The sequence below is a fragment of the Delphinapterus leucas genome, chromosome 7, assembly GCF_059928025.1.
Source record: "Delphinapterus leucas isolate spDelLeu-1000000601 "Yukka" chromosome 7, BTC_Dleu_Yukka2, whole genome shotgun sequence".
Classification (NCBI taxonomy): domain Eukaryota; kingdom Metazoa; phylum Chordata; class Mammalia; order Artiodactyla; family Monodontidae; genus Delphinapterus; species Delphinapterus leucas.
The window spans coordinates 63,081,590-63,106,992 of NC_143135.1; the positions used below are offsets into that span (position 1 = coordinate 63,081,590).

The following is a 25,403-nucleotide window of genomic DNA, read 5'->3' on the forward strand; positions in this document are numbered from 1 at the left end:
ATCCTCTCCCTTCCCTGAGTACCCTTGACCTTTTTCTACAGTTCTTCCATGGACTTACTACTTTCTCCCTTGTGGCAAAATGAATTGTGTGCATATCTCATCTCCTCTACTAGACCCCGGACCCTGTAAAGGCAGAGTTCCAGGCAGGACTCTAGATTTCCACAAAGTCTAGCCAATAGTTGGTAATTCACAGATGAAGAAATTCTTGGGAAGGAAGCCTGAGGAGGGTTACAGAAAAGTGAACTCAAGGCCTTCAGGGACAAGGCTCTCATTCACCATATGCCTGGGCATCTCCCCTCACACCAGAAAGTTCAAAGGAAAAACACAATGACAAGCATGGCCATTTTGGAACCCATTTATATTGTCAGTGTTACTCTGGGCTTCATTCAGCCCCACACCAGCCTCTGAGATTGCATCAGACATTCTGAACATTCATGGCTTCCTTGGGCCAAGTGTAGCTGTCCAGCGTAAAGGAGTCATAGTCTGGAGTATAGACCAGGGATCTTACAAAAGCCTCCTTGTCCTTGGGCTCTGGGTAGTAGGAGGCCAGGTTGTGTTTGTAGGCGAAGTCGAGGACCTAGGGAAAAACACGTTTGACTGAGGAACTGGATCTAAGGAGGAACCTGTCTAAAGGCCCTTGCTTGGGAGCTTGTGGAAGGGGAATATACCCTGAAGCAGCAGATGTGTTCCTCTCATGAGTTGAGGCCCAGGAAGCCACTGGAGAGGAAGGATCTTGAGTTTTCTGCCTAGTAAGGAAGCTGTGGCACCATGGAATAGACACTGGGCCAGGGTCAAGAGGCCTCAAAGTCTGCCTCTGCTTCCAACTGCCTGTGGGTCCTCAGCAGGGACATCATCCTTGCTGAGCCTCAGTTTCCTCATCTGTAAAGTGGGGGTCACGAGGGCTTTCTCTGGCATGGTGTGAGGATAAAATTGGTAGCAGGTATAAGTGTTCAGTATCTGATATTTTTTTCTGTCTTAAACGTGGCTTGAATTGGACATTGTTCTCTGGGTATTAGATTCGGCTTCAGAAGAGGATGAATCTAAATACCCCCAAAAGGAAGGAACTGGACAGGGTGGACGTGGACTGTAAGCTGCACTATTGGTCTTGAGGGCTGACTCTGGATCCTGCACTGGACAGCTCATGGGGAGTGCGTGCTGTTGTGCAATGCGTTTTCTGAAATTATTCTTCAAACTTATAGAAAATGTAAAATGTATATTAATAGAAATAACAGTATAATGAACCCTCATGAATTCATCATCCAGATTAACAATTATCAATGTCAGGCCAGTCTTTACTGCCCCATGTTCTGGTTCTTTGAAAACCCATCATCTCTGCATCGTCTAGTGGGTGACATTTTTACATAGAATAGCCCCTGAACTTGATCACCCATGGCCCAGCCATTCTGAGAGAAAGGGGAGGCATGAGCATCTCCTCTGGCCAGAAAGGTGCCGAGTGTAGAGCTTTTCCACTGTTCTCTTTTAATGTCCTCCAAAACTCTGGGAGAGAGGAATTACTGGCTTCTTTGTAGAAGAAGGAAACTGCTGAGGCTCAGGGAAGTGAAGTGACTGGGCTCAGGTAACTCTGCCGCTGATCGCCAAGAGCTAGGACCCCGCAGCCTGAGCTCTTTCCAAGTTGACCTTTCTGTGTAAATGGGCACTTATGATTCATTTTTAAATTCCACCCACATTCTGGTCCACAAAACTAGGGCCTTTGGTGAGCTTTCTGCCTGGTGTTTGAGGGGAAATCCAGGAGCTTTCCCAGAACTGCCCTGAGTGGGGTTGAGGTGGGGCTCGGGCTACAGGCAAGAGTGTGTCACCCAGCCTCTGGGGTGCATGCAGTGCAGCCCAGGGAGCTCAGCCTGTCTCTGCAGCTGCCACCCCCTTCGTCCTCCTAAAGTCACACAGAGAGGAAGCTGATGAGCCCCACTCCCCATAGTAAGGGGGTAAGACGTCCCTTACTTTGATGGCGATTCTCAGAGACACGTCTCGGATGGTGCTGAGTGGGGGGTACAGTCTCCCCTGTGACAGATGCTGCTCAGAGACCTCTTGGGCGATTTGCTGGGGAGAGAGAACAGAGAGGAACAAGCTGAGTTTCCACCTTCCCAGAGCAAGCCCAACCCAGTACACCAGAAACTCACCTCGCCCCTCATACGTGGCCCGTAAGTGCAGTTTCTACTCCTGTCTCTGCCACCTTGTGGCCCCAGGGGCGCTTAATGCTTGGGCTTAAGAAAGGACACATCCTTTCTGTCCCGTGAGACTGGCCGAGGCTTAAAACAACATGAAGCTGTCTGAATTCTAAAGGAAAATCACTAAGGCCAAGAGGACTAAACCTGTGAGTTGCAAAGCAGACTCTGGGGTCTCCCCCACTCCGGCTGACCTAGCCTGTTGTATAGGGATCCCTGAGTCCCTCGCTTCCCGGGTTCCAGCCTCTCCCACATGCTTAGGAGCATCCGGGCTGTCCCCCTAGGCCATCTTGTGTCTCTGTATTCAGGCCTCCTTGGGCTCTCCTTTCCGGCCCTGGCCCCAGTGAGGAAAGAAAGGCTGCTTCTCCAGTGACACCACGAATGGGCCTTATGCGGTACCTGAATAAATGCCCTAAAAGCACTTTCAGCCCAGGAACAGCCTCTCCTACAGCTTCCCTCCCTGCTTCAGAGCCCGTCTCTAAGGGCCAGCTCTCCGCAGCCAGCCTCATCCTCCAGCCTCAGGCACTGGTGGTCAGCCAGCCTTGCAGAACAGCCTCTTTAACGGGCCTCGGAATGCACTCCCACCCAATCTTCTCGTGTCAAATTGAAATCTGGGAAAAGCCACAGTGCTCTCTGAGAACTCTGTGTCCCGGGACGGACAGGGAAAGGAGCTGGTCTTGCCTCAGAGTTTGGCAGACATTAGGAACCTGGGCTCCCCCCTCTGCTACCTCGTTCTTAAATTCCTCTCTGTCCTTTCTGTTCATTCAAACATCCACTGAGCTCTACGATATGCCGGGCTCTGTGCTAGGTGCTGAAGAGCCATGGTGGAGAAACCACAGTCTTTTCCTTCCTGGAGACTGGTGTCAGTGGAGATGAACAAACAATAGTAACGATTATAGTGATTTCGAGGAGAGGGGACATATGGGCACAGAGGAAGGCAGGGCCCAGTCTGCCATGTACAGGAAAGGCTTCCCAGAAGAAAAGACAGAAGCTAAGACCTGAAGGACAAAGTGTGAATTACTTGAAGAGAGGAGAAGGAATAGCACATGCAAATTCTTAGAGGGAAGAGAGAGAACGACTGTAAAAAGAAGGCGGGATAGGTTGACGGCAGGGGGAGGCTAAAAGGCTGGAGAGGAAAGGAGGGCCTTGGATGAAGTGCCTTGTATGGAAACCATGTGAAGGAGTTTGGCCTTTCCTGGGAGCACCAACGAGCCATAAAAGGTCTGAAATTAGGAGAGAGATGGCCTGTTCTGGGCTTTAATTCTCTTTGTGGAGGTGTAGATGGTGAATTGACTAGAGGGAAGCAGAATTTCCATGGCTAGATCTGCAACTAGAAAGGCTCTCCTGCAGTGACGAGTTATATTATGGTATGTGTGGCCACTTCTGAGATGCTGGGCACTGCTAATGCTCTGCTGTGTCTCTGAGTCAAATTGCCTGGGGCCATCCTGGCACATCCCTCACAAGCCAGGTGACCTTGGGCAAGTAACTCAAACTCTCTGTGCCTCAGTTTCCTTGTCTGTAACGTAGGGATGATCACTATACTTTACAGGGTTGTCAAGGTGAAATGAGATACTGCATGTACATCTCCTAAAACTTATATTACTTTTTCCATAGGAAAATCAGTTTCAACTTAAATTATCTTAATTTAAAAACACCCTTTTCAGGGACTTCCCTGGTGGTCCAGTGGTAAAGAATCTGCCTTCCAATGCAGGGGACACAGGTTCAATTCCTGGTCAGGGAACTAAGATCCCACATGCCCTGGGGCAGCTAAGCCCACGTGCCACAACTACTGAGCTCACGTGCCTCGACTAGAGCCCGCATGCCACAACTACAGAGAGAAAACCTGCACGCCACAACTAGAGAGAAGCCCGTGCACCACAATGCAGAGCCCGCGCGCCGCAGCTAAGACCCGACGCAGCCAAAAATAAATAAAAAAACAAAAACCAGCCAAACCAAACCAAACCAAACATCCTGTTCAGAAATATAACCTGCCAGGCCTTTGAAGACCAGACTGTCAGCTCCTGGAGGGGAGGGGCCTTATGCTGCTCAGAGCAAGTGACTGAGAAGTAGATTGAGGAGAGGTTCCTGTTTACTTCATGGACACGGTTCATGAAAAGATGGAGCTGAAATGTCCCATAGCAGAGGCTGTGGGTTGTGCAGATGTTTCTGGGGGTTGCATAGGAAGGCTTTAGCAACCTTGTTTCTGCACAACAGGGGAGTTTGCTTTCGGGTCAACTCCAAGCAGGAAGTGACTCTTCCCATCCAGTGGGGGTTTCAGACAGCTCCGCCCATGGCCACAGGACACCACCACCTCCAATCAAACGCAAAATACTCAAGTAAGAGGGACAGAGAACTAGAGCATGAAGCCAGAGCTGGTGTGCACAAGGCTTGGGGGAGGCTGACAAAACTTCAGCAGACATAGGAAGAAGGAACTTGGTGCATGAGACAGTTCCTTGTGGGACTCACAGAAGCAGGGCTGGGTAGGGCTGCATGGAAGCCCTTCTTGTGGCTTGCTGGTTTGGGGCTCTCACCAGTGCCGTGGTGAGGGGGAAATGCAGACACATGCCAGAAATCACAGCAGAGCCTTTGGAGCCCACTGGGGATAAATATGTTTAATATTTGTTTATAGTTTTGATTAGCTTAACTTCTCAACAGAAACATTTCTACGCCTTGGTTCCGCAGAGTGAAGATAAATGTGAAGTGCTTGGCACTCGGTAAGCGTTTGTTAAATGGCAGCCACTGTAACTGTTATTATTAACAACCATTATTATGAATGTGGGCTGTCATCTTTAACAAATCCTTTCCTTGTTTTCAATTCACCATGCCCAGTAAAGAACGCTTGTGGGAGCTTTTCTGATAAGATGCCTGGAGCAGGTGCACACCCACATCCCCCATCTATGCTCAAGACATGGGTACTCAGAGCAGGCAAACTTGACGTGCAACCCATCCCCTTCCTTACAGAAATCTGCCCTAGTGGGGCTTTTTTTTTTTTTTTTTTTTTTGCGGTACGCGGGCCTCTCACTATTGTGGCCTCTCCCGTTGCGAAGCACAGGCTCTGGACGCGCAGGCTCAGCGGCCATGACTCACGGGCCCAGCCGCTCCGCGGCATGTGGGATCTTCCCGGACCGGGGCACGAACCCGTGTCCCCTGCATCAGCAGGCGGACTCTCAACCACTGCACCACCAGGGAAGCCCTAGTGGGGCTTATTTTGCTACCAGTTACCCAGTAACGTGGCCAAGACCCATGGCTGGAAAAATCTACTGCTTGTCACGGTCGGTGAGCCCACAGTTTCAGGTGGTTTTGATGGCACCTCCGTTCTTGGCATGCATACGGGTTCTGCTGGGAGGCAGGGTACAGTACAAGGTATGTGCCCTCACTGCCAGCGCCTCCTGCCAGCACCCCTCCCACTGACTATTCCTTCCCCCGCCGCCCCTGCCTTAAAAAGCCTCTGTGTGTTTTCAGAGGAGTTCAAGCCTCCAGGCGATCTTGAGAGAAGCTTGACATTCAAGCACTCTGGGGAACCACTGAAGGACTGGGGCAGGTAGGTAGAAGAAACAAGAGAAGGAATCTTTGGGGACCCGGTGTAGGAGCTAGTGGAGCTCACAGGCCCTCTGGGGTGTATTCGGGGCAGCGGGGACAGCAATACCTCTGCTGTCAGCAGGAAGAGCCCGTCCGGGATGTGTCGGACCCCGCCTGCGATGACTCCCAGAGCCACTCCAGGGAACACGTAGGCGTTGTTTCCCTGCCCGGGAATGAAGGTCCTGCCGTCTTCCAGAGTCACGCCTTTAAAGGGACTTCCACTGGCAAAGATCCCTCGGCCCTGGGGGCAGGAAGAAAACCAGAGACGGAGCTTGGAGCTAGGTTTCAGGGGTCACGGTAGCCTAGTCGTTTCTCCCGAAAGTTGACCCCTTCCTCATCTTCTGCTAAATGCTCAGCACTGTGCTGAGGACGTTGCAGGTGCTGAAAGCACACCTGTTCATCGGACCAGAAAGCTCAGCTCCCACTGAGCTACCTGGCAGCCACAAAACCACAGAACGGGGAAGGTGTAGCTTTTAACCTGTCACCTCCCCGGAGGGCAAGCCAGGTGTGCAAATGGCCTAGAGTCCACAAGCGCCTCGAGTTCTGGTCAGAGCTCTATGTTAGGGGAACCCTGAGCAGTAAAGCCTACTGGTAAGAGCCTGGGCTTTAGAGCCGGACCTGGGTTTGAGGGCCAGCTCCACTCCTTTTTAGCTCTGTGACCTTGGGCAAGTTACTTCATCTTTTTGAAACTCAGTTTGCTTATCGGCAATGTGGGGATTTTTTTCACCCTCGTAGGGCTGCTCATGGTTACTGTTACTATGTCCTCTCAGCCCGGGGAAGGAAGGACTCCCCGCTGACCTCGGTGACCTGGTAGCACTTCTCAGCCGTGCACTCGGCCTTGCTGGTGGGGTTGCTCAGGGCAAAGATGATGGGGCGCTCGTGGAAGGAGGCCATGTCCCTCAGGATCTGCTCCGTGAAGGCTCCTGCGATGGCGGCAACACCTATGGGGAAAAGGGGGAGGTAGTGGGGTGCCGACTCTTTATATACACCCCATTCCTCTCCCGGTGGTGGTGGTGGAACTAGGTACAACACGGAAGACTCAGGAGTCTTGAGGATGGCATCTGCCATAGGGATGAGGGAGGATAGGAGAAAAGGGTCTCCCTGCTTGAGTTGGCTGAGACCCCCTGTTAATTCCACTGGTCCACTTCAGGCCCCAGCTCAGTTAAGATGCACCTGTGAAGCATGCCTGGCCACTGTCCTTTAGAGTGGACTGCTTCCACAGGACAGGGAGTGATGCCAGGGTCCCCCCCTTGGGGGAGGAGTGCTCATGTCATCCTGGTTAGAGAGACCAGCCTGTGCTTTTCCACTTTACTGTATCATTCTGCATCACGCAGCCCAGTTTGGTGCCTTAGCTCTACGGTTCTTATACAGTAATAACTCAATAGAAGTTTGTAGCATTGAATTGGAAATGAGGGGAAAGAGCTGTGTTTCCAAGGGTTGCTTATGCCTCCTCGCTGAGCCTCAGTCTTCACCTGCAAGTCAAGAGGATTAGCTGGACTGGGAAGTGGGTCGCCCCTCCTCCTACCTATGATGGCCGTGGGCTTCACCAGCCTCACCACCTCCTCCAGGGAGTTCACTTCAGGGTGGTCCTGGGCAAACATCTCCTTCTCATGGTTCAGGTGGCTCCTCCCCTGCAGGGAAAGGAAGAACATGATACAGCTGTGGTGGTGAGAACCGCTGGGCAGTGCCTGGATGCATCTGTGTACTCTAGGAGCATTCCCTGCAGAGCCCTGTGCTTTGGTCTGAGCTGTCAGAACCTTGCGCCCTGTCCTTTTGATCAAAATCTACGATGCAACCTAAGAATTTTAAATGTGTGTGTGCGTGTGTATTTCTTTCTTTAATCCAAACCACATATGGAGAACCCGTAAGGCCTTTCTTTGAGCTGCTGGGGTCATGGCTTCCTGGGCCAGGACAGAAAGGCTCCGAGGAAATGCCTGAGTCTGGACCAATACTCTCGGCCCCAAGACATATAGCACAGAGGCCCAGTTGAGGGATGGGGGCCTGAGTCACCCAGGGTCAGGGCGCTAATTTGAATGTATTTGACAGGAGCCATTAACCTCCCGATAAATAATAAGCTGAGATCCAGGACAGGCTTGTAGTGGCTGTCTGCTCCCAGTGGGGTCCAGATTCCTTCCATTTCTTCAAATAGGAGTCAGTGGGTGACAGGCTGGTCAATGTTTCTGATGACTCCTCTGGGTCAGCTGGCCTCACGAGAGCCAGGGTGAAAACACCAGCCTTGAGAGGGCTTTGAGGAGGGGTGAGCTCAATGGGGTGAGCAAAGGTGATGTTGAAACGTGGGAAAGAGGCAAGCATGGCAGCCTCCACCTGTGCCTGGACCGTGCTCTGGAATGATCTGGGGCAGAAGGAGGAGTCTCCAGGTCCCAGTTCTTTCCGGTGGGAATCTGCCCTTATAGGGAACAATAGGAAGGTCTGTTGCTTCTGAGGGGGGTCTCCACTATTCTTGGTTGAGAGCCTCGTGTTCCTATCTCTTGTCGTTTTTTAGGCTCTCACTGTCACAGTCTATGTTAGTGAAATCTCAGGATTAAAACATGGAGCTCTGAGTGAAGTCCTGAGGGAGAAGGTCATCCAACTGTGCCCCTCACCACACTGCAGTCAGAAGCTGGACTGTCTCTCTCATTCATTCCTTCATTCGTACCTCAAACTTCAATTATGTACTTATCACATGCAGGACCTTGACATCAAGACTATACAGCCTCATGGGGAGGGAGGCAAGTAAAGGGACAACAGCCCTATCACGGGATAAGTGTAATATATGAAGGGCGGAAGGCTACATGAGCATAAACACAGGGAACTAATTGAGACCCAGATGCTCAGGGAAGCTGCTTGAAGGAGGTAACAGAAGACAGGGAGGAAACAGATGGGGTTGAGGGCTGTGAGTGGGCGTGTGGAAAAAGAGAAGGGCATTCCAGGCAGAGGAACAAAATATGCAAAGATGTAGAAGAGAGAGAGCATGTTACTTTTGGAGAATTATGATTCAACATGGTTAGAGGTGAGTACAGGGCAGGACGTGGGGGGAGATGACACTGGAAAGAGCACACGTACACACATTTGCAAGCACATTCAAAGCTTTTGGACAAGAGCAATTAAGGCTACTTTGGGATGAATCTTTTGCTTTGGGGATTAGGACACTGCCCTCCTTCTGCTCTCTCTTCTGTCTGAGCAGTTTACCCCTTGAGATCTCTTCCAGTCCAGTTCCAATAGCTGTAGATATCAGGTAACCTCCAGGTCTCCAGACCGACAGTACCTTGACAATGAGCCCCTTGGAGTCCACCATCCAGATCTTCCTTGTGGCCTCTGCCTTGGGTACGCCTTCTTTCTCTAGGGCCATGACAAGGAGGTGGGCGATGCCCATGGCTGCCTGCGAGGTGGGTGTTTAGACAAAAGGCAAAAGCTGCTCAGGATTTTATCAGATGCTTCACCAAAATCCTCGTTTCTTCCCCCACTACTCCCAGGAGGCCCAGTTAAGTACCTGCCTTGAGACACCCAAATGTTGGGGCCCAGGCAGCTGCAATGATCACAACGCATCTGTGCTGTTTCCTCTCCTCAGAAGCCCAGAACACCTTGCGGCTCCTCCATCCATTTTTTTTTTTTTTTTTTTTTTTTTTGCAGTACGCGGGCCTCTCACTGTTGTGGCCTCTCCTACTGTGGAGCACAGGCTCCGGACGCGCAGGCTCAGTGGCCATGGCTCACGGGCTCAGCCGCTCTGCGGCATGTGGGATCTTCCCAGACCGGGACACGAACCTGTGTCCCCTGCATCGGCAGGCGGACTCTCAACCACTGCGCCACCAGGGAAGCCCCTCCACCCATTCTTACTCTCCTACTGGAACAACAGCAGAGAGCCCCCGACGGCACTTACTTCACCAGCACCTTGGAAAACAAACACGTGATTGGAGAGCTTGTTCTTGGTGATTCGCAGAGCAGCCAGGATCCCTGCCACGGCGACGGAGGCTGTGCCTGCAACAGAGTGGACGGAGATCACCCTCTGGCCACCGGGTCCCACCCCCAAGACCCTTGGCAGAGTTCCCCACACCTAGAACCTGTGATGGAACATGCGACTTCCCCTCGCCCTTACAGAAGTCAGCCCTGTAGGCACGCAGGTTGTCGAGCAACTCTCTTTTGCGTGGTACTCTCCATGCATTCTTTTGCAGATAACTGTTAGTTTGAGAAATAGCTCCTGGATTGTTACCCTGGGAGAGAGGGTCAGAGGGTCGGGTGCTGCTACCACCATCATTCATAAATGAAACAACAAGGACAAATACAAGGGAAGCCAAAAAGAAGGGTGAGCCTCACAGAATGATTTGTTTAAGGGGTAAATGGATAAAAACATATTAAAAATGAGGCCACAAACTAACCATGAAACATTACCTGACCATGTGACCTGAGCTGCTTGTCTTATCCAGCAAGTCATAAGGTTATGCCCAGTAGCATAACCAGCATCGAATGGCTTGAATACATCTGAAGGTACAGGTAAGCTGCACGAGCAGGTGGCTCAGACTAGTTTGACAACTACTCTTCCTCTCCCTCAATCCACACCTAAGGCCGCACTAGGAATTCCTATGACCAGTTGACCACGGAGGAAAAAGCAGGCTTGGTTTACAGATCGTTCTTAACAGTATGCTGGCATCAACTAGAAGCGTACGGTTGCAGTTTCACAGCCCTAATAAAAGGTCACCCTAAAGGGAAATAGTGAAGTAAATCTTCCCAATGGACATGACCTCCCGTTGTAAATTTTGTTGTCCACTTTGGTCCAAGAGATGGCTAGACCTACATTGATTCGTGGGCAGTTGTTAACGGTTTAGCTAGATGGTCAGGGACTTAGAAAGAACCGAACAGTAAGACTGGTGACGAGGAAGTCTAGGGAAGGGTTTGCGAATGGACTTCTCTGAATAGGTACAGGGTGTGAAGATACTTGTGCCCCATGTGAAAGCTCACCAAAGGGCAGAATGAGAATAGTTTCTCAATAATCAGGTGGACAAAATGGCACGGCTTGTGCGTGTCAGTCAGCATCTTTCCCACGCCATCTAGGGTTTGCTCAGTTTCCATATAGAGTAGCCATGGTGGCAGGGATGGAGGCTATGCATGGACTTCCTCACGGAGGCTGCCTGCTACTACTACTGCTGAATGACTGAGCTGTCAATGGCAGAGACCAATGTGGAGCTCCTGCTATGGCACCGCCCTCCGGGAGGACTATCTACCCGGCAGGAGGACGATTACACTGGACCCCTTCCATTAGAGAGAGGGAAGAGATGTGTCCTCACTGGAATAAACATAGCTTCTGGATATGGCTTGACTTTCCCTGTCTATAATGTTCTGCCAGTGCCATCATCTGGGCATGTCTGAAATGTCTAGTCACCATCCTGATATATTCCAGGCTTCTAATCAAGGAATTCATTTCATATTAATAGAAGTGCAGCAATAGGCTCACAGCCACGGAACTCAGTGGTCTTAACACGTACTCTACCACCCAGGAGCAGATGACCTAATAGATCAGTAGGATGGGCTCCTGAAGACTTAAGACTCAGTTGAGGAGATGGTGAGGGTCTATCTTATAGGATGCAATATGTGATCTGACTTAGCAAACAATACCTCGTGCTCTTTCTCCACAGCCAGAATACTTGGGTGTTCAAGTGAGAATGGCTCCTCTCACCATTTCACCTAATGAATCACTTGCAGGGTTTCTGCTTCCTGTCTCTTCAATTCTGTGCTCTCTGGATTGGAGGTCTTGGTTCCAAAGAGACAAATGCTTCCATTAGGATTCCCAACATGGTTCTGTTGACTTGGAAGTTGAGACTGCCACCTGGCCATTTGCCACAAAACCAGTGGACAAAGAAGAGGGTTACTTTACTGGCTGTGGTTATTCATCCTGAGAACCAAGGGGAAACTAGGGACAGGGGGAAGACTGTATCTGCGCCTAGGGGATCCTCTGGGGTGTGTCTTAGTGCTTCTGTGCTCAAGAGTAAATATTAATAAACACTGTTGCAGCTAAAGAGAGGCAGGGCTGCGGAGGATGCAGATCCTTCAGGAATGAAGGTTTGGGTCATCCTACTAAGGAACCCTGGCAAGCTAAGGTCTTGTCTGATGACAAGAAAACATGGAATGGGAGACCGACGAAGAAATTCATCAACATCAACTATGGCTTCATGACAGGTTACAGAAATGAGAAATGTGGCAGCCATGCAAATTTTCTTCCTTGATTATCATGTGATTACGGATGATGGTTCGTATTAGCTAATTTATTCTCCCTTCTCCTTCCTCTTATTATTCTATAGAAGTTTTGTTGGAGGTTAATTCTACAATTTAGCTTTTAGATAACAGAGTTTTCAAGTGTGACTGTGACTGAGATTTAAGAGTAGTTAGTCCTGCCCGGAGATGGGTGGTACGACTATCTTCCAGAGATAAATATGTCAAAAAAACGCACAGTGTGACAGCTGTGAGTTAAGTTTTATTTGGGGCACAATGAGAACTATAGCCCAGGAGACAGCCCCTCAGATAGCTCTGAAGAGGGGTGTGGGTGTCAGTGTATATGTGATATTGGTGAAGGGCGTACGTGCAATCAAGCACACATTTTAGGAGAAGGTTGCTGCTGGTTACAAGAAGGTTGTTGCTCGTCACGAGGAGTGGATGTCTCCGTTAATGATTTTAGTGTTTTCCTAGATATGAGAAGATGCAAGAAACTGGGCTCATAAAATCTTCTGAAAATATCTAAGTATCTGAAGGCCTGTTCTGCCAGTTTTTCACAGAGTGCCTCATGCCTGATCTCTGCCTTGAACTCCTTTCAGGGTGTGTTGAAGGTCGGTGACTGCAGTGGCTAGTGACTTCATTCTTGTAGAACCAGATGATGAGTGACATTCTTTAGTTGGCAAATAACTGTAGACACTTTGCCTCTCCCCGTTTCAGGGAGAAGGCGAGAATGTCTTCATTTGTTGGAAAGATAGTTGCATTTTATTAGGCATTTTGTTAGAGTTTGTTGCTGTTGTCTGGAAGTACCAATGTGCAGGACGGTATGTATCGATGCTGAACAGCCAGAAGGGTGGACTCTGCCGATTACTGGATAATCGTTTCTCCTTTGTCTGCAAACCACTTTTCAGCTTTACCAATTGGCCCTATGGTGGGCTCTGCCAATAGGGGGCGCCAGAGGGCGACTGAAAGACTAGATGGGCAGGGAAAGAACAGTTTTTCCAGCACCATTCCTACTTTGTAAGATCGCTGGGTAAAATGTAGGACATTCAGTTAAATTTGAATTTTAGGTAAACAAGAAATAATTTTCTAGTGTGTGTTCCATGCAATATTAGCATAAATATTCTAAAAACTGTTATTTGTCTGAAATTCAAATTTAGCTGATCTGCATTTTGTTTTTGCTAAATCTGGCAGCTCCAGAGCCTTGGCTTTTTAATCTTACAGCAGCAGTTTGTCCCACAAGCAGCAGTTGAATCCAGTTTGCTCTTTGTCCGTCACTTACAGAACTAGCCTCGTGGCGCGTGCCCCTCAGAGGCATGAACGCTAGCCAGCTGTCACCTGTCTTCCCTGTGTTCCCCCAGCCTCAGGGGTGGTAGCAGATCCTTAGTGTTTCTTTCTGGCTTTTCAGTTCTTTAATGCAGAATTCACAATTCTTTATGTCGAGTTTTCTCTGTTAAAACGACTGGTGTGGACCCTCACAGAGTCACAATAAAGTAATCGCAACTGGCAACGCTAAGCCTCTATGATGGTCAAAGAAAAGGAAATTAAAGTGTGACTGTTTATGGTCATTACAATTGTGCAAATCAAAGAAACTGATGTTATCTATGGCTGGTGAGGGAGCAATGAAAAGGGCAAAGTTCAGCACACATTCCATTTTAAAGAGCTACAACCCTTTTTGGAAAACTATTTCCCAATATAGACCAAAGGCATAAAATGTTTTTGCCCCTTGACCTCATGCTTCTATTTCTGGGAATCTATGTATGAAAAAATCCAAAAGGTATGTGGTAAGATATTTATGACAGTGTTATTTATAATGTAGAATGACTGGAAATAACAAACACCTAACAAAAGAGCAATGGTTAAGTAAATTAGCTAGTGTAGGCACTCAGTAGGATACTAAAGCTATTAAAAAGATTCATTATGAAGATGGTGTAGCAACACAGAAAATGCTATGAAGTTAGTAACTAACATCACATATTGTTCTAAGTGCTTTATATGTCTTAATGTAAAGACATTTATTTAATCCTGTCATCATCCCCATTTTACAGATTGGGAAAATGAGGTACGGAGCAGTTTGCTGAGTTGTCCAAGATCACACAACAGAGTGAGGCTTTGAACTCAGGGAATCGGGCTCTAGGGCATGTGCTCTTAACCCCTGAATCATGCTTCACTGAGTTAGTTGGAAGGAAGAGAACATTCAACAGTCTACATACTATGATTCTAATTGTAACAAAATATACACACAAAATCCGAAAGGAGCTACAAAATACTAATGGTTGCAGGGTGGGAGCAGGAATGAACTTTCCGTTTTCTGTTTCCAGTTTTCCATTGGACAGAGAGCACCTTTTGCCCCGCATCTGATTCTATTATATTTCACGACAGCCTTCTGCCTCCTGAAAGGAGCTGTACAAAGCATACGACACCAGGTGGCGCCAAAGATATTTCATCAGAGAACCTCCCAAAGACCCTGCATTCTTGATGGGTCTGTTCCTTCTTGGATGTCAAGTATCTTTTGTGGTTAGAACCTACAGGCTGAATAACAGCTTACCTGCAGAAATTCAGTGCTGGATGGAGAGCGTGACATCCAACAACTGTACAGATGAGGAAACTGAGGCCAGAGAGAGGCAGTGGCTTCCGCCTGTGAGTCGCCAAGTTAGAAGTAAAGCAGGTAAACCTGGGTTGCTGCTTCCACCCCTTCCTGGTCTATGCAGCTCAGACAGCCTTTCCTGACTCTGGAGTTGAAGGCAGCAGGAGTGGCCTTATGGGGTTTCCCTGGGGGAGACCTGAGGGGCAGGTGGTAGTGGAGGTGGAGGGAAGTGAACTTAGGTGGTGGATGTAATTGTTCAGTTGTGACTCTGGAAGGGGTGGAAAACACAAAGCATTGGGAAATCTGGTAGAACAGAGTTGAAAATTTCAAAAGGATACAAGAACTGCCGCTTATTGATTGCTCTCCCCGTGACCTTGGCTCCGTGCTATGTATGCGCTTGCCTGCATTTATTTGCTCATTTAATCTTTACAGCAACTCTAGGAAATAGGTACTACGGAGCTCCCATTTTTTCCCCTTTCAGAAGTGGAAAGTGAAGTTCAAAGAAAGTAGAAACGACCAGGAGAGAAGTGAATCCTCTCACCACCAACTCTATAAAACCTCTGCCTCCGGTCCATATACTTTGCCGTTTCTCCTGTTATGTGGATGAATGGTCCCTGCTCTTAGCTAAAGCCACCTCCGGCTGTGTGCTGGATCCCACCATGTTTACCTACTCAAGAAATTTGTTTTATAATTCTCTCCCTTTTTTTTCCTGCATCCTCAACTGATCCCTCTCTAGTGGATCACTGCCATCAGCATACAAATGTCATCAAGTTCCCATCCTTAAAAAGCCTCCTCTTGACCCTATGTCATTCCCACCCTACTTCTTACTTCCCTCTATAGCCAAATTCTTCTAAAGAGCTGAATATACTCATTACCTCTATTTCCTTTCTTCTTGGTCTCCCTGAAACCCAGTCCCATCAGGCGACTGCCCCACCTCTTGTCAACCTCACCAGCACCTCCATCTTGCCAAGTTCAGTGGTCAGTCCTCAGCCCTCCTCTTCCTTGACCTTTCATCAGCATTTGATACTGGTGTTCGTTCCTTCCTTTGGGAAACTCTGCATGTGGCCTCTGGAACCCCACGCTCACTGGCTACCTTGCTGGCTACTTCTCATTCTCCATTCTGGGATCTTTCTCTGAGGCCATCCTCCGAAGTGGCAAGTTGCCGTATTCACAGCCCAGAACTCAAGAGGAAAAACAGCAGTTCTTAAATCCTATATTATAAAGTTTGGCAAAGAACGCTATCTCCATCATCAACTTTCATTTTGAGGAGGAGGGTCTTGGGTAATGTATTAGGGATTTAAAAATAGAGAGGAAGGAAGCTGCAGAGGTTTCTGGAGGTAGCCACCTGGAGAAGCCCGGGGGTCTAGGGATGTGTTAGAACACGTGCCCGTGAATGCTGAGGGCAGCTGAAAGCATGACTGTTTGTTCCTCATTCGTGATGAAAGAAAAACAAATTTTCCTTTTCAGAGGGAGCTTTCCATAATTGCATTTCCTGCAAACTGAGTACTGGAGGTTGTAGGTTCAGGAAATAGCACAAAGGGACTGAAAATGTAGTCTCTATTCTGCTTTTAATAGTCACATTTGACAAAGTTAAAGAAGTTTCCATTCGAAACCACACACTGTCGGAGAAAAGGGAAAGAAGTAGCTGCTTCTCAGGTGAGACAAGGCTGCTGTCTTAGGCAGCAAGAAGCACAGGGAGTTAGGCTCGGCAGGGTCCGGCCAAGGTGGCTTTGGAGGCCTGGGGCCATGGGGGATTGGGCATCCTCTAGGATTAGGTTGGCCCACTTTCATGATCCGCAGAATTACCTTCCCACAGCAGCCAGCGGCTGCTCATTTGTTCATGAGCGTGTACTGAGAGCCTGTTCTGGGGCTCCACTGGGTATATGGGTATATGAAGCCTCAGATTTATGAAGATGAATACAACAGTCTTGAGCACAGGGGTTAGCAGAATAACTGTTGAGAAAATTCAAGTTCCCCTTATTGGAAACCAAGCAAAGGCCTTCCAGATGACTTCAACCCTGTTTCTGTGTCCTGAAGGGAATTTTCTGGAGCCCTTGGACTCTCAAGAAGGCAGTTCCCGGCCCATGAAGGAGGCAGGGTTAGACTATTCTGCCACCGGAGGGAATAATTACCATCTTCTTGGCTTCTTTGGGGATTTAACTGATGCAACAGGCTGAGGGGGAGGTCTCAGAGCAGCCAGGATTAGACGTGCGAAGAGACCCACGAGAATCTCAGGGCTGGGAAAGCCCTGTACGGGAAGAACAGCCTCAGAACACAGGACTTAGCGAAAAGGAAGGTTCTGGGGACTGGGGAGAGATGAGGCTGAAGCGGCCGGGGGAGGTTTCACTGTGGGAGAGACACGGGAAGGGCCAGGAACTGCTGCTTACTGTGTGTGGTAGGAAAGGAGCAGCAGACAGCTGACAGCTGGAAGCAACCCCTGGTGTCTTGTAAACAGGACAAACCAGCTGGACAGACTTCAGAGCTGGGCCATTCCTCCCCATCTGCCCCCTTCCTATCGTGGCATCTGAGCTCCGGGGTATTCTGAAATATTCTGCAAAGCGGGTGACCACTGCCCAGTGTCACTCCCAGGCCCTGGGGAAGGGTGGGGTCATCCTGGGGCCTGCGGAACGGGTTTGGCCCTGGGTGCGGTATCCTGGGGGAGGTGAGGTTTGAGTCCTTAAGGACAAAGAGAAATTAGCCGAGAGCAGAAGAGAGTTCTAGGCAGAGGGACCAGCACATTCAGAATCAGAATCGGCAGGAAACTCACAGAACTAATTCAATGGGCTGGAAGAATAGGCTGGATGTGGAAAGAGGAAGAGGTGAGGTGGGCCCCTGCCTCCCTTCAGGCTTTCCCAGGCCTGCGCTCACACTGGTGCCTCTTCTCACCTCCACCAAAGCCTCTCTGTTCAACGCTTCCTCCTTCCCCCTGGTACATGTGCTGGGAGCCTCCTGTGCACCAGAGGTATCAGTACCCGGTACCAGAACTGAGTGCGGTTACATGCCTGTTCCCGCGCTACATCGCTGCAGCCCTTACAGCTACCTGGTGCCATAAGCAAGGGTGATGATGAAGACACCTAACGATGAGTTAGCGCAGCGCCCATCCAGCCAGGATCAACGCTGGCCTTAGAAAGGCATCCTGACCTTTCTGGCAGTACTGGCTGAGCCTCCCTCATGGCTGTGAATACTATCATGTCCATTTTACAGATCAGGAAAAGAAGACTGGGAGGATTTAAGCCACCTGGCCAAAGCCCCAAAGCAGAAAAGTGGGGATTCAGACCTAGGCTTGTCTCAGTCCAACATCTGACTGTTAAGAACTCTGGCTCACAGATGAAAACTTGGAAGTATGAGGGGCGACCACGGCCTGACATACCACACAGGCACCCTGACTGGCCATCTGCTCTCGGGAACGTGGCCGGACTCGAGGGCAGTGCAGGTCCAGGGAGGCCTGCTGGGGTGGGAGGATGCTCTGGAGCTGACAGGCCAGCTGGGCTTTGCTGTCCCCAGCCACACTGCGGGCAGCTAGCCGTGGAGGCCGGGGGCCTGTGCTCACCAGGCCAGCGGTATCCTGGACCTGGCTTCTTGGGAAGGACACAGCTGGCCATTCCTCCAGCATGGCCATTCCTAGCGCTGTTCCCCTCCCAGGCCTCTCTCTCCTCCGCTAAGAGCCGGGATGCTTCTGTGATCCCAGCTGAAACAACAAAAGTCACCGAGCCTCTGCCTTTTCCAAAACTCCTGAAGAGGCTTCCAGCGATGAGTCAGTGCACGGGCAGCCCTGCTCACCGAGAACCAGCCTGGGGAGGCTGAGGCTTCCCACCGGTCTGAGCGGGGAGTAGGGCCGGGGCTGGGGCGGGGGGCGCACGGAGGAGACCATGGCAGCCCTGGGGAGCTCTTTACCCTGCCAGTGCTGGGGCTTCAGAGGCCCAACCCTGTGGTCGGCCACGTGGGGTTGGTGATTCCCAGGAGTGTGAAACAGCAGGACTGCCTGGGAGACAGTTCCAATCTTGTGCCTGAGCTTCTGCTCAGCACCAGGCACGGCCCTGCCCTCACGGAGCTCAGTCTGGTGGGGACCCTGAGGCCTTCAGTCGTATCTTTCCTCACTCCACCGAGGATGTGAGGCTGCGCTGGTGTTCATTTCATGTGGGCAGCCTGGGCCCATCCCCCGCCATTCTGGGGTGTTGCCTGACCACGAGTCCTGTTGGGGGGGACGGGGCCTGTCCCCAGCAACCACGTGCGGTTTGGTTTTGGTGTCTGTTTACCACTGTGATTCCTCCCACCCTCCCCCTTCTCCCAGCTCTCTCCAATTCTGCGCATGCAGGCGTTCCTTTCTATTTTTGAGCATGGCTATGTAGTTTCATGTTTCTTTTTCCTCTGCTCTCTACCTTGTATTTGGAGGTAAGGGGGTCAATTCTAGCATAAGCTTAATCTTACACGTTGCCCCATTAATCCCGGAATTCCTCACCAGTCTGCTAATCGCCCACCCAGCACTGAGAGTACACATCATAGGCTTCTGGTTCTGGACCCATCACTAACCAGCTGGCGACTGTGGGCCAGCCCCTCCCCGTCCCCAGGCCTCATCGGGGGGATCTGTGAACTGTGGAAGTTAGAGGAGAGGATGGGAGGGGTGAGGAGAGCGGTGACACCCACACTTCCGTGGGGTCCGGAATTTAATCCTCACCAAGGAGACTCACGGCACTGCCTCACCTACGAGGGATCATCGGCAGCCCGACGTCATGGACAGACAGTGAATTCCGAGTTAGAAATGACTAGGTTCTAGCCCCAGCTTTATGCCTGTTAGGCTGTGGGACGTGGAGCAAAACTTAAGCCTTGAACTTCAGTTGTCTCATCAGTGACGTGAACAGCAATGTCCGTCCTCCCCACAGGCGGAGGGGGTGAGGCCAGGAAGCTGTGAAACAGTGTGGATGGAAAACACTTTTCTAGCCTAAAGTTCTGTGTTCATGCCAGCTGGATTACTTGGCACAGTTTGGGTTCCCTGGGAAGCAGATTCAGAGAGATGTGAAGTGTTCAGGATGTTATGAAGAAGTGGCCTTGGGATCAGCACACCTGTGCCAGGGAGGGAGTGGAAGCAGGATGGGGTCGAGGATGGGGAAGCAGGAGAAGCTGAGCCGCGATGCGGTCCCCAGGGCCTCAGCCAGCCCCGTGGGGAGCCCTGGAGTTAAATGTGCCCTCAGAGCTGTCCTGCACTGGGCCAAAATGGTTGAGCTTCTATATTCCCTGATCACCTGGTGATGCCGTCCTGGCAGGGCAGGACCGTGGTCTGCTTGATGCTCCAGCCAGCCCTGCCACCAGCTGGGACAACAAGTCCTTTCTTGAGGGAAGATCTGGGCGGTGCTGTTAATCACACGGCCACGCCTAACGGTCAGGTTGTCCCGATCAAAGACTCGATATTATAGGGCTCCTGCCATTCTAGTACCATTTGCCAGCTCTCCTCATGCATTTTAGTTTAATGACTTTAGTCTCTCATTTCTGAGAAAAGAATGGGAAATTCCTCCTCTGTTTGCCGTGGGACCCAGAAAACCATTCCATCTGGCTTTGCCTGGGAGTGAAATAGAGTCTACTGGAACTGGGTACCAGCAGGACCTAAAAACTAACGAATTGATTTAATTTAAGAAGTTGTGTGTGTGTATACATGAGGGCGTACACACGTGAAGATGTATATATGTCTGCGTGTGAGCACATGTGGGGTGCATTTCTGGGTGAGTATATGTATGACGACCTGGACAAGAGAGAGGCTTCGGGGGCAGGTGTCCAGTGTAGACACACCCACATGGACAGGTGGGTGCTCATGAGAATCTCAATTTGTGCAGGTGGACCTCGTTCATTCATTCTTCAAACATTAATGAAGCATCTACAGTGTGCCAGGCGCTTGTGCTGGGGCTGGGAAGTGAGAAGAGAAAAGATGTGGTTCCTGCCTCTGGGAGCTTATTGTCTCCTGGGGAGACAGACAACTCATTGCAGGCATGTGGGGTACAGTGTGGTAAGAAAGTTGACAGAGGGGGCACAGGAGGCTGTGGAGGCACCCGGTGTGCACCCAAATCAGGCTGTCCCTTCCCTGGGACAGGAGACCCTGGAGCTGAGCCTTGAAGGGTGAGTACGAGTTACTGAGCCAAAGATGATGGGGAAGATTGTCCCAAGCTGAGAAGCAGAGCTTTCAACGTGCAGAGGGAACTGACCCAGAGGGAGGTCACAGGAGTACAAATAAGACAGGGTTGGTGATATCTGGTAGGATTAAGCTGTGAAGTGCTTAGAACCGTGCCTGATGAATAACAAGTATTCAGCTCTAAACCTTAGCTATTTTTAACCTGGGCTTGGATCCTCCTAGGTCTGTCTTACTCACTTGATGAAAACTGTGACCTCTTTGGGCCTCATCTGCAAAATGTTGGCCCATCTTTAACTCCCAGGGACCAATACCTGTCCCCTACCAACCTGTTCCGTTTTACATGACATGGTTCCTTGATTTGAAAAGATCTTGCTTGCCAAACTTCATTTGTTCAATAATAACCTACATGTCATCAAGGTTTCCCTTGGGCTTTATAAAATACTAGGAATAACTGGCAATGCTCCTTCCTGAGAGCTCCTGGATCAGGTGAGATAATCGCTGAGAAGCCACCCCTCCTACTCCAGTGTCACATGCTGGCATCTCCACAGCAAGAAGCAAGTACCTTCAGATATTTCTGGTCCACAGAACAGGGAGCCAAGCTGACCCTGAACTAGAAGATGCTTCCCATTGACTTTTGGAATGTTCTGGGGCCTCGGTTATCATTGTGAGAAGCACTCATTCCAGCCAAGTTAAGAGAAAGCCTTATCCTGATTCCCTGACAGTGATGTGCCTTGTGTTTGGAAAATCCAAGAGCGAGCTATTGTGGCTGGCGAAGGCCACTTTTATGGCGATTGATGCTTCGGTCTGATGAGTCCTATGTGCCGGTACTTTCCATATATTAGCTCTTTAAATTTTCACAATAACCTTCCAAGGTAGTTACTATCATTCCCAATGAATAGATGATGAAACTGTGGCTCAGAGATGTGATCTGCCCATGTTCAACCAGCTAGTAAATCACAGCATTGTTTAAAATTTCTTTCATATATCTAATAACCAAATTCTTACTTTTCTCCGAAGCAGTAATCATCTCCATTTTATGGGTGAAGAAAGTGAGACTTCGCAAAGTTATGGGACGTGTCCAAGGTCACAGAGCTGAGAATTAGCAAAGTGAATCTGGATTTACTGCTCTTTCTTCAACAGCTGCTGGCAGCAAACCGACTATGAGGTGGCACCTCCCCACCTGGGCACCCAGGTGAGCCTTTGTGAGAAGGCATTCGTCCTCAGGGGCTTTGTCAGGAGGGGTGGAAACTTACCTTGGATGTCATCGTTGAACATGCAGTACTTGTTGCGGTATTTGTTGAGAAGGCGGAAGGCATTGGCATTGGCAAAGTCTTCAAACTGGATGAGGCAATTTATTCCAAACCTGTGGAGAGGGAGAGGAAAGAGCATGTAATTGCCTCCCTGAGCTGACGCCTGGCAGGTCCCAGCCTGCACTGGGGAGCAGGGCGGTGCAGCCCAGGGGTGGGTGTGGGTGTGGCATGGCTCATTCACTGGGGTTTATGCCACCTGGCTGGCTCCTGGACTCCTGGCTCTGCCTGCCCCATTATGATTTAGTTATCTAGTTTTAATTGAAGTAGAGCTGATTTACAATGTTGTGTTAATTTCTGCTGTACAGCAGAGTGACTCAGTGACACATACATACATTCTTTGTTTTTGAAGATTACTCGTTTGAAAATACTTCCCATGTAATTTAAAAAAACAATATATATATACATATATTTATTTATTTTTGGCTGAGTTGGGTCTTTGTTGCTGCATGGGGGCTTTCTCTAGTGGCGGCGAGCAGGGGCTACTCTTCGTTGCGGTGCACGGGCTTCTCATTGCGGTGGCTTCTCTTGTTGCAGAGCACGGGCTCTAGGCGTGCTGGCTTCAGTAGTTGTGGCACGCGGGCTCAGCAGCTGTGGTTCACGGGCTCTAGAGCGCAGGCTCAGTAGTTGTGGTGCACGGGCTTAGTTGCTCTGTGGCATGTGGGATCTTCCGGGACCAGGGCTCGAACCCGTGTCCCCTGCATTGGCAGGCGGATTCTTAACCTCTGCGTCACCAGGGAAGTGCCATACATTCTTCTTTATATTCTTTTCCATTAAGGTTATCCTAGGAGATTGGATATAGTTCCCTGTGCTATACAGTAGTAGGACCCTGTTGTTTATCCATTCTAAATGTAACAGTTTGCATCTACTAACCCCAAACTCCCAGTCCATCCCTCTCCCAACCCTCTCCCCCTTGGCAACCACAAGTCTGTTCTCTATGTCTGTGAGTCTGTTTCTGTTTCATACATAGGTTCATTTGTGCCATATTTTAGATTCCACATAAAAGTGGAATAGTATGGTATTTGCCTTTCTCTTTCTAACTTATCTCACTTAGTATGATAATCTCTAGTTGCATCCACATTGCTGCAAATTGCCTGCCCCATTATGGACGAGGATGGGGCAGAGAGTAGGGGTACGGAGCCTGGTGGTCAGCCAAGCCCATATCATTGTCTCTAATGTGGGCTGGTGACTCCCACGGGCTCTGGATGGCAGACCCCAGGGGTGCTGGAAGGGCTGAGATGGGGCCCCGTCTCTCTGTGGCCTGTGGCCATCTGAAATCCCAGCAGAAAGCTCACTCCAAACCCAAGTGCATGCAGAGAGCCCGGCTCCTCTGCCACTCAGGCTTGGGGAGCCTCTGCAGCCTCCAGATATCTCCCTTGGTGGATCTTGAAGTCTCAAGTCCCTCCACCAGACTCTTCTGGGTTCAGGCATTATTCCCTGATAAGGTACTGGGAAGGCTGGGAAAGGCCACTGCATGAAGCCATTGTCATCCACTAACACTTTGGTGAGTGTGTTCTCCATGTACAGGTAGAGCAGGATCAGTTGGTAAGCTGGTTCAAAATGCAGAGCACCGGGCCCATCTCCCAAAGACTCACCCAGTGAGTTTAGGGGTGGGGCTCAGGAATCTGTATTTTTTCCTCCATCTTTACTGAGGTATAATTGACAAATAAAAATTGTATGTATTTAAGGAACACAACAGGATGTTCTGATACATGTATACATTTGAAATGATTACCACAATATCAAGCTAATTAACACACACATCACCTCACACTGTTACCATTTGTTTTTTTTTTTGAGGGGTGAGGACATTTAAGATCTACCGTCTTAGCAAACGTCAAGTGCGTGATACCGTAGTAATTATGAACTTCCGTCACCATGCTGTACAATGCATTTTCAGCGAGCACCTCAGATCGTTCTGATCCTGTCTGGAGAACTCAGAAACACTGCCTTGGTGGGTAAAGACAAGGCCCATTAAGCGGCTTGAGTTGTCTTATTTAAAATCTACACTAGAATTGCCTTCTAGATTTCAAAGTCAGGAAAAAGTTTGTGTTTCCTAAAAAATGACTGGATTGGTAACCTGTGTTTCCTGTTAACACTGGGCGTCAGGAAGCTGAGAGCTGTCTTCTTCCCTTTAACGGTAGGTTCCCTCAGCCGAGGCTCTCTGCACACACCCTCCCCTGACTCGATTCTGGCTCTTTGATCCTGCTTTTTTGGGTTGTACTGTGTTTTTTTTTGTTTGTTTGTTTTTTTGCGGTATGCGGGCCTCTCACTGTTGTGTCCTCTCCCGTTGTGGAGCACAGGTTCCAGACGCGTAGGCTCAGCGGCCATGGCTCACGGGACCAGCCTCTCCGCGGCATGTGGGATCTTCCCAGACTGGGGCACAAACCCGCGTCCCCTGCATCGGCAGGCGGACTCTCAACCACTGCACCACCAGGGAAGCCCTGTACTGTGTCTCTTATTGGAGTCTTTCTGGAAGCAAGTGTGATGTGAATTATTAAAAATTACTTAATCCATGGGCAGAAAAAGGGTTTCATCTCATGGACCAATTTATGACCAACAGTATCTGTGGTCATGTTCATTGAGAAAAAAAATGCCCTAATTGTTCAGCACAGAGTGTCTGGGCATGTGGTAGGGAGAAGTGCCTGCCATTCCCAACTGTGTGAACTGGAGGCCTGGGACCAGCTTGGGACCAGCTGTGGAAAGAAAGACGTACGACCTTGTTGGAAAAAGTGGCTGGGGCCCACGTGTGGTGGGCTTCCTGTGCTGTCGGGGCATCTGTCTGATGAGGCTGGTGGCTGTGAGGGGGTGAGTAGCACTGAAGTGGCCCAGAACACATTTTTTTCCAACCTCTGAATTTTGTGCATGGCATATCCTTTTTTTCTTTTCAGAAAACGTACCCATTTTTTGGATGCATTGCAACTGCTCTGCATTTGACTATATTATGTAGAAAATACTGAAAGTACAAACTACTTTGTAAAACCAAAGACAAACATTGAATCCAAAGATAAACTATGTTTTACACAATGGACACTTTTCCCGTAGTTAGTATTAAATTTTAAATATCTATTCCTTTTGTTAAAGTGATTACTTTACATACTCCCTGAGTACATCTGCATTACAAACATAGCTCAGTAATTCTCAGAAACTGTTTATAGAGGTTTGTTGTAAAAGGAAGCACACCACCAGAAAAGGGAGGAAGCAAAAAAAGTACAGTAGAAATGCCAGTGGGCAGGCAAATATTTGCTCCTGCCATGGTCCTTCCAGTTGGAGCTGTTGGTGGGGGGATTTGGAGAGAGGTTCATGTCACAGGGGCCGAAATGGAGAGGCAGCAACTTGCCTCAGTCCAGTGTTGAGCTCTGGGCTTGGGTCAGGAGGCTCGTGGGCCTGACCTGGCTCTGCCACTGCAACTGAGTGTCACTTCACTTCTC

The 25,403-nt window shown here is 49.6% G+C and overlaps 1 protein-coding gene and 1 pseudogene across 11 annotated transcripts in view; one reads left to right on the forward strand and one right to left on the reverse strand.

Annotated features, from left to right (window-relative positions):
- The window catches only part of LOC111184948 (protein tyrosine phosphatase type IVA 1 pseudogene), a 31,466-nt pseudogene extending 7,460 nt beyond the window's left edge, over positions 1-24,006 (forward strand). Inside the window, exons 1-2 of one of the 8 annotated variants that reach the window (XR_016393867.1) lie at positions 11,409-21,489; positions 21,683-24,006. The product of XR_016393867.1 is annotated as a protein tyrosine phosphatase type IVA 1 pseudogene, transcript variant X4 (transcript). Of the gene's footprint in view, positions 1-11,408 lie in introns of those variants that run through there. The other 7 variants (XR_016393866.1, XR_016393868.1, XR_016393865.1 and 4 more) reach the window with 7 other exon arrangements.
- Positions 340-25,403, reverse strand: part of ME3 (malic enzyme 3) — a 200,470-nt gene continuing 175,406 nt past the window's right edge. For all 3 annotated transcript variants that reach the window (XM_022594055.3, XM_089915378.1, XM_022594053.3), the window contains exons 8-15: positions 21,919-22,028; positions 9,640-9,737; positions 9,028-9,141; positions 7,288-7,393; positions 6,561-6,703; positions 5,830-6,003; positions 1,960-2,058; positions 340-577 (exon numbers count right to left, since the gene is read on the reverse strand). In XM_022594055.3, coding sequence (XP_022449763.1) covers positions 416-577; positions 1,960-2,058; positions 5,830-6,003; positions 6,561-6,703; positions 7,288-7,393; positions 9,028-9,141; positions 9,640-9,737; positions 21,919-22,028 — 1,006 coding nt within the window. In that variant the 3' untranslated portion in view covers positions 340-415. The remainder of the gene's footprint in view (positions 578-1,959; positions 2,059-5,829; positions 6,004-6,560; positions 6,704-7,287; positions 7,394-9,027; positions 9,142-9,639; positions 9,738-21,918; positions 22,029-25,403) is intronic.